Below are 8,743 nucleotides of genomic sequence, written 5' to 3' on the forward strand. Positions count from 1 at the left end.
TAGACATTCTGCTGGGTGTTGTGTATCATTCTGAACAGTTTGTGTGTCTTGATAATAATTTGGTTAGGCATCCAATATTGAATCCACACACAGACACATACAGAGAAGGTTATTGTGAGACATTCAGAGTGGCCCGGCTAACAAGGAGACGTTTAACACCATGACAGTCTGGGCTTGCTAATGTGGAGTTTGCTGATGTTCCCTTTTGGTCGCTGCTCCTGGACAAGTTTCGATGTTTCCCCACTAATGGGCAGGGATTAAAATATAAGAGTGAAATCTGATCCTGCATCTCTTTCCCTGAGGTCGGCTTCACCAGAGGGTTGCATACAAGTTGGCCAGACCATGCAAACAGTGAACCTCTCAGGGGGGAAACTGGTAACTCGATATTTAGCCTACATGTTGAGCTCCTCCTGACACTCTTCATGATGAGGCATGAAGGGTCAAGAGGTTGACACATGTCCATCACAATGTAATAAAAAGCAGTCTAAACTGTTTTAACTTCCTATCATAGTTGCTATTATATTACACCAAAGTTAAATATAATACAGTGTATTCACTGAAGTGGTATTAAATGATGAATGGAGAAGAAATGTGTCACCTGATAGCCAGTGAACATGTTTCTGTGTCCGTGTCAACAATGTTCCCTTGAGTATGAGTGACTCTGCCAGTCTGCAGACAGATGGAGAACCATTTAAATCTGCAGCAAGTTCAACCAAAGACAGTTCAGTAAAACAATAACAACATTTGTACCACTGTCCAAAAGCAGATTCATTATTTGTTCTCATGTGCAGAGAGAATCAAAGCAATACATTAGAAATTGTCTTTGCAGTATCACCACATACATATGCATAAATAACAGTGTTCCTTTATAAATGAACAGGGAAATCAATATCCAAAGCATATAGCTCAGGAAATAATAGGAAATAAAACATTTTTAAGAAAGAAAGGAAGTCCATTGTGCAAGTAAAAGCAGCACAGTTGATCAGTGACGCAGTCTTCACAACAGGGATGCATGCCATGGATGATTAAATCGGGGATAACAGGGCTGCCATGGCAACTGTTGCCAGGGGCGGGGGCTGTAGCACGACAGTGAATGTATGCTCCATAAGGGTCAAGAGGGTTACAAAACCAAGACAGCAGTCGAGGCCTGTAGAGAGGCTCCACAGTCCCATTGTCTTACATCTTCCTCCAATACATTACAGCTTTTGTTCTCAGATGAATAGAAGGTTGATTTCAGATCACACAAACATGTTTGTGAGAAACCACCTGCAGGTTACATGTGTACATGAGCTTGTTGTACAGGCTGCAAACCCTGAAATTCCACCCCCCACACCATTTTCAGTCATAGTTGCCCTCAGCAGGTCACTGCAGCCCTGCCATGCACTTGCCTCAAAGGCAGCATTGTCACATGTCCTCAAATCAACGCAGCTGCCTGTGAAGCCATTTTATTTATCCAACAATTGTACATAGTGATATTAAAGTAAACAACCACTGAAATACAAAAAAACCTTGTGTTTACAGTGCCTGACTAAACTAAAACATCTATTTATTCTACTTCATATTACATACACTACATATGTTGCAAGTGAAAACTTACATGAGACAATAAAGAACATGCTCTGTTGGGGGTTGCAGGAACAATGCTTAAAGTCATGAATCAAACCAGTTAAACTGGATTGTTAAAGTTGGCCCAGAAAATGTTTTTAGTAAAATTCTGCTTCTCATCAACACTTCAGCAAACATGATAAACTAATGTACTTTGCATTGGGAGCTTGTCTGTATTCTGTCACAATTCATCGACTCATCAGCTAGTGCACTCTGATAGAAGCATTGGGTCAAAGAGGAATGTATTCTATATAAAGTGCAAATTATATTAGCTGTCTGATCTGTCATTTTCAGTTTTACGTGAGAAGCAGAGCTCACAGAGTTAACAAGCAGCCAGACATATTATACCCTATGTATTTAATTGTTACAGGAAAATCAGCTGCAGCTGCTAGGCAGCGATATGCTGTGTATAAATGTCTGGGAAATTAAAGCATTAACATGCTTTTTGGATTAGGTATGTATCTGAACAGCTGTTTGTTGTTTAAGTAGGCTACGTCTGCCTCTCGTCATCTCATGGGTTCTCAGTTCAGTTCAAACTCAGGTGCCTTAGTAATGACACCTCTGCTCATCAGCTAAGCTCCCCTTTGATTCACATGAATAGTCACCCTGGACGAACATGCTGCTTAGTTAAAGAACGCTTCGAGGTCCAAACGTCTATCTTGGGGTCTCAACACTTGAAGCTGTCTTAGTCCTTGATGACAAGGTTTGTGAAGGAGTGCAGTCAGCTTGAAATGGTTTCCCATTTGTGTAGTTATTGGCCAATAACTCGTGGCAAAGGGGAGGTGAAGAACATGCAGCAAAGCATTTCCCCAAGTGGCTGGTTGGATGGTGGGTCACGGCGGGTTGGGTCTGTTGGAAACACAGACCAGCGGCAGGGAGCCGTGGTCAAATAGCTTGTACGGTAAAGAACCTTTGGAGGTCCAAACGTCTGTCTTGGGGTCGTAACACTCAAAGCAGTCTGAGTCCTCGATGACATCGTGACCGTTGAGGATGCGTCCACCGGTGACAAAGAGCTTGTTGTTGATCACTGTAGCGCTGTGATGCATCCGCCGCTCCTTTAGGTTCTCACACTTGACAAATTTGTTGGCTTTGGTGTCGTAGGCGATCATTCGCCTGGTGTATCCTGAAAATTTGATTTTCATTCAGCACACTTTAAAGAATAAGTCTGGTGATGTTTTATATTTTTCTTATAATCAACAAATCCAAAGAAAAGAGCAAAAGGAACGGTGACATGCATCCAAAGCCTGTTTTGTTTTATTCATCTGTGCTGTAGAGCTCCATTGTTGTCCGAAAACTATTAAAAATACATTATTGAGCCACGCTGTTGCACTGGGAGAAGTGATCTTTTCATAGTAGGGAATGTGGGCTCTCTCTCAAATCCAGTACATTGCCCTGATGCTAGAGCGCAAACAAATGCACTGCTTACTCCTGTTTGAGTAATGTTTAATAAAGTGTCCAACTGTTTTAGGAATAACCTAAAAATGTACATCTTCAGTAGAAAATGACAAGTAACAAGAGACAATGCCTTATAAATCATACTGACTGTAAAAATGTTAATGACCATTTGTAATGTAATGGAGCAACCATTCACTGAGCTCACCTCCTATGATGTAGATCTTGTCTTCAATGACAGCAGCAGGAGCACAAACGTTTTTCACCGTCCTTGTTTCTAGGCTGGACCACAAGTTGCGAGCGATGTGATAGACCTGTTGACACACAACGGACAGTCAACCTGTTTATTGCAGCATCAAAGACTGTAGTTTTCTGATTGCTTGTGTGATATCCTAAATAGCTCTAACTCTTAATTTTCTATTTATTGATATTGACAATGTATTCTGTTCAAGGCCATGTCTGAATTTGGGTGGCAACAATGGAGGAATTGGACTGCAATACTGATTCAATGCTGCTGAATGAGAAGTCTGACTCTACCTGAATCAGCCTGACTGGATTCTGCATTGCGTCCTCCCCTCCGAAAACGTAGATCCTCTGATCACTGGCTGCAACAGCTGGATGCAGCACCGCTGTGGGCATCGGCGCCATGGCCTCCCATTGATTAAACATACTGTTATATCTCTCAACAGACTGAGAGATCTTCTTGTCAACGCCAATGCCTCCCAACACAAAAATAAAGTGCAGATAGGACACACTTTGGTGGGCATATCGTGGCTCCAGCATAGGCTCAGCAGTCCGCCACTGGTTGGTCTTCAGGGAGAGTGTGTAAACTGTGGCGCTGACTGAGCTGTCACCTGATGTCATGCAGAGACTGAGCCCGCCAAGCACATAGAGGATGCTATGAATGCACACATATGCAGCTTTGTAGAGGCGCAGAGGGAGCTTGGCCAACCACTGCCAGCGATGAGTCCTTTCATCATATAGTAAGGCTTCTCGTGAGGTCTGTTCATTATTTTTGCGTCCTCCAACCACCACCAGTGTTTCACTGCAGGTGTAGCGTCGCGGTGTGGTCCAAAGCGGCTTAAGTTCTCGGCTACACTTGGTGCTGACTGTCAGCATGAGGCGGCGCACTGACTCGATGATCTCAGTACATAGAGTAGATGACTGCACCAGTGGGTCATTGGCAATGAACTGGAAGAGGTAAGTTGGATGGATGTAGCGAAGACGGACTTTCTTGAAGAGATCATGGATGGCACCGCGTCGTGAGAATGGGTCATGGTGGATCCACGCCAGGAGGGTCTCAAACACTTGCTCCTCCTCAGCACAAAGTCGGTCATCTTCTAGGTAACACATGAGCTCAGGAAGAGACAACTCACAGAAGTCCTCTGTAGCAGCTACATCAGAGAAACACCTCACAGCCATCTCCTTCGCCCTCTCCCTCAAACTCTCACAGTGAAGGATCTCAGAGAGTCTGATCATGCTCAGACAGTTTTCTGGACTCAGCTGCTCCTGGAGGAACATGGAGCAGGCCTCAAAGAGACCTCCGTAGTGAAGCATGGAGGCTGCCTGCATGAGCGGGAGCACAATCTCCATTGTGATAGTGATGCAGCCTGTGTAGACGTAGTCCACGATGCCACTGAGGACATTTGAAGAGATTCCCTTGAGATTCACTCGGGCCTGACTGCTCTCCAGAAAGTTGCTGCAGAACATGGCCCGAAAGTACGGGCTGCTGGACACCAGGACGTTCCTGTGGCATGGGATCTCCTGGTGCTCCGTGCAGAGCAGGACGTCTGTCAGGATGCGCTCCTGACGGAGGATGTTGAGCTGGGCAAGAAGGTGGGAGGGAAGTTCCGAGTCTTTGAAAGAGAAAACTTCTCGTGGTCTTAAGGCCATTCTGTGGAGAAGGAAAAGAGAGAATCTAAGATCATAGTGTTAAATTTCTAGTATGCTCTGGAAATAGATGGTTGATAAAAAACATGAGCATACACTACCATTACAAATAATACAAAAAGTAATAAACAACACGTTGTCGTGTTATAGGAGGTTATATCTTGACCAAAGTGACTTCCTGGAGTCTCACCATGAGGTTGCCAGGAAGTCACCATGTATTTCCTAAGATTGCAAACTATTCCTTTAAGGTCCCAAGGGGGGGGGGGGTAGATATTCAGCTTTCAAGGAATGTAGCACAGCATTATTATTTGACATTTTATCCTTTCATTTATCAAACCACTCTCAAACCCTTGAAACCCCTGCAGAGCAGCTGTCCTTAATGTGACTCACAGAGTGCTATTTTTACCCCCTCTGAATAATCTTGATGCATCCATGAAGCATTAGGCCACATCTCCCTTATCAACCAGCCCATCATTGCTGACATTAACATAACTGTGTTAACTGACCATCTGTGTTTGTTTCTCTATCCCCCAGAAATATCTCTCGCTCTATTGCTGTTGCTGTTTTCTATATGTTATGTTTTTCCTCTATCATATCCCACTGTGTCTCTCCCTGGTTGCAGGGCTTGTGATGATCCTACCGTTTAAAGACTGGGAATGTCATTAGGCTATTAGCAACACTAAGCATTCTAATCACACCTAGTGACAGCAATTGGTTTACTCTCACGTACGGGGTCCAGCCTGTCTGATGTTTTTTTACCTAGATATTGGAAGCTGGTAGTACCAAGAACTCCTTATGTTGAATTGCATCAGAAATTAAAACTTGAGGCACACTTGAGTATAAATTATATTCAATCACTTGGGATACTTTCTAGTCAGTCATCAATTATGTTTCTGAACATTTATCCATTTATCATGTAACCAATATAGCTTTGTGGGCTCTTTTGTATTTCATATAAATATAAATATATATATATATATATATATATATATATATATATATATATATAAGCTGATTTATAGATATATTTTCAGTTGGCAGTTTCTGAGTTCCTTAAACTTGAATCAGAGCATTTATGATCAAACTCAGTTAGAAAATGATACAATTAAAGCAGATACCTATTGTCATTGCTGAACAAAAGCACTGAAGCATTTCAATATAATATTTGTGTCAAACTGATGAGTTTGAGAGAAATGTGTTGAACTTGTTGGCAGTTCATCAGCAACATCTCTGACTGGGTGAATCCTTACCTCCCGCCCTCAGAAAATAAATAATATCCAAAATGTCTGGTCGGTCTAGTCAGAAAAGGTATCAGTCCCAATCAAAAGAAGACCAAAATATTATCCAGAGGGAAAGTGAATAGTGTAGTCAGGGAGAAAAAAGGAACATGACACAGAGAAACAACGAGGCTTTCCAGTTAGGCGCTGTGGAGCTCGCCATGAGGCCACTGTGTACATTCCTGCAGCTAAGAATAGTATCCTGGGCCACCGTGACTGAAGCCAGGCCTCTCATGTGACACAGAGCTGTTTGGTACCCAGTTGCCGGCTTAACAGCTCTGCCAGGGTCCAGTGGAGAGACCATTTACAATAGCCGGGGGGGTGGGGGGAATCTTCACAGGGTCCTGACTCAGCCATCCAGCCCACCCAAGCTGGTGTTTAATCAAAGTGTCCCAGAGCTGCTAACCCTTGTCTATCTTCCTATTCTGTTTAAGTCCTCCTCTCCTCCTCCCTCATGTGTGTAACCCAGGATGAAGGTAAATATAGTGCAGCGCTGATGGGCCAGCTTGATCAGGACAAACAGCTGTAAGAAATGGATTCATTTTGCATCAAGATGTGGTGCTGTTTCTGTGCGATGGTTCATCCACAACTAGAGATGTCTACTGTTACTACTACTACTCACCTGTTTAAGGTGTCAGTTACCTTGTAATGGGTCACATTGTCAAATAGCATCCATTACCCCATGAAAATGGAATAATGCAGTCTTTGGCTGACATAGAGTAACTGATTTTAAGATCATTACTAAAACATCCTTCTTACCAAGTCATTTTGAAGAGTCCTAACGGTGTTTCTACCATTGGACACCTTTAATATGAACTATCAGATCAAGGAAATGTTCAATTTGCTTTAGCAGTAACATACAACTCTGATAATGTGTTAGGATGTGTTTCTTAAAACTCTGAAGGATTATAACTTTAAACTCTTCGGTTCTTAAAACAAGTGAAAACATCTGACTGTGCAGTGACACTACTTCTACGTCTACTTGCTCGATGATAGATTGAAATGCCTTGATATAATGGAGATGTTTAACAGTGTTATGTTAACAACTTTTTTTCTAATTTAGCATTTTTGTCTAATATTGTATACCTTCACCTCTTACGGCCTCTAAACATCCTTTGGATTAAACAGTCTGAGAAGTAAATCTGCACCCAGCTCGTATCCACATTGAAACCAGAACCTTTGATGAGATGTCACAAGTAATCATTGCTTCATTTTAAGGAGTCAGTAGCCAAAGCTGGGAAACAGTGATATGGATCAACAAGCAGTATACTCTCAAATATTGTTGAAAGATAAAAATAAATCCAGATAGATTCTCTTGTGACATTATTTGAAGTCACTGATGGGAAAGATTAAACGAGAATTTAACATAATCTCTTTTTTATGTCATAACCCCATGTTTCCACTCATACTTGCCAGGGAGATATGGTTCTGAGGCATTTAAGGCTAATTTTCCTCGCAGTTTAAATCACTAACTTGTCATTTATTTATCTCACAAAAATGCCTTATCTTTAGCCCCCATCCTACTTCAACCCCCTGCAGCTCTTGAGGTAGTGAGATGAAATATTGTCATGTTTGTTTAGCGGCACATGACAAGGACCTGGAATTACATGTGGACAGATTAAATGACAAAGCTGCAAGAAAGTGAGCTGTCAGCAAGTCAGACATCATGACATGTGAGCACACGCAGCTTTGGTGGACTTTGTCACACAGTGAAATCCTACACTCTGTTACCAGTTACCAAGTGACAGCTTCATGCTCATAAGTCATGGTGTGTACTCCAGACTCCTTCAGGGGCGAAGCACAAAATCTGCCAAAGACCAGTTCCTTAAAAAATGCAGATTGAGGTGCAAGATGACAATTAGAATTTTCTACTTTTGCTTCATCCTACTGGCCTAAACCTCACTTTCTTCCTCCAGTATTCCTGCTGCAGAAAATCTAGGCTTAGGGGACATTTATTTAACTCTACTGACGGAGCTCATTGAAAGTGTGCAGCGGTTAATCTTCATTCTGCACTATTTTTATAATCTGATTATTTTTTGAATGTACTAAAAGACAAAAATACATCTATTTTAAATAAATGTTAATGTTCTATGTTCACTTATGATATTTTGTACCAAAAATTACTAAAATTCTGCAAAAAAAATTCTTTAAAAGTGTATATTAATTTAGACCTTGTTACGAGGCTTCATGATGGCACTGTAAGAATGCATGACAAATATGGTTCAGTTAAGCACACAAACAGGCACCATTCTCATTATATATTTAATGTTATTCTACAGCGGCAGCAACCCTGATATATCTTATTCCTATGAGGCTATTGACATCCACTGTTGTCATACTATTAAAAACACATCAATGAGGCACACTGGGTTGCATGAACACGGGCATTGTTGTTTATTTTGAGCCACATACACTCCTGCTGTAAATACTCACAGTGCCAAATGTGTATTAATCCGTGGCTGAAAATAGTCCCCAACAAATACACTATTTACTGCTCTTTGAATAATGCTTGCTAAAAACTACAATGACCTTTTATTTGAGGACGTTCCATTGGCTTTATTTGAAATAAAATTATATAT

The 8,743-nt window shown here is 41.7% G+C and overlaps 1 protein-coding gene across 2 annotated transcripts; it reads right to left on the bottom strand.

Annotated features, from left to right (window-relative positions):
• Positions 1-756: 756 nt before the first annotated feature.
• klhl38a (kelch-like family member 38a) lies at positions 757-8,715 on the bottom strand. 2 transcript variants are annotated; one of them, XM_068728543.1, is made up of 4 exons: positions 8,694-8,715; positions 3,535-4,868; positions 3,206-3,311; positions 757-2,728 (listed from the first exon to the last, which is right to left on the bottom strand). In XM_068728543.1, the coding sequence occupies exons 1-4, from the start codon at positions 8,713-8,715 to the stop codon at positions 2,439-2,441; spliced, it is 1,752 nt and encodes a 583-aa protein (XP_068584644.1). In that variant the 3' UTR covers positions 757-2,438. The 2 variants fall into 2 exon arrangements, with proteins under 2 accessions (XP_068584644.1, XP_068584643.1); XM_068728542.1 differs by lacking the exon at positions 8,694-8,715 and adding an exon at positions 6,138-6,241 and having other exon boundaries at positions 3,535-4,891.
• Positions 8,716-8,743: the final 28 nt, after the last annotated feature.

The sequence above is a fragment of the Cebidichthys violaceus genome, unplaced genomic scaffold (assembly GCF_023349555.1).
Source record: "Cebidichthys violaceus isolate CVI_PGR_0920_01 unplaced genomic scaffold, fCebVio1.0.p SCAF_42, whole genome shotgun sequence".
Classification (NCBI taxonomy): Eukaryota; Metazoa; Chordata; class Actinopteri; order Perciformes; family Stichaeidae; genus Cebidichthys; species Cebidichthys violaceus.

Bases quoted from the DNA above. Each gene is read 5' to 3' on its own strand.
- klhl38a (XM_068728543.1), bottom strand. From the start codon at position 8,715: ATGGAACGTCCTCAAATAAAAG. The intron at 4,869-8,693 runs GTCATTGTAGTT...GACCACGAGAAG, and splicing joins GGAACGTCCTCAAATAAAAG to TTTTCTCTTTCAAAGACTCG. The intron at 2,729-3,205 runs GTGAGCTCAGTG...TCAAATTTTCAG, and splicing joins CAAGATCTACATCATAGGAG to GATACACCAGGCGAATGATC.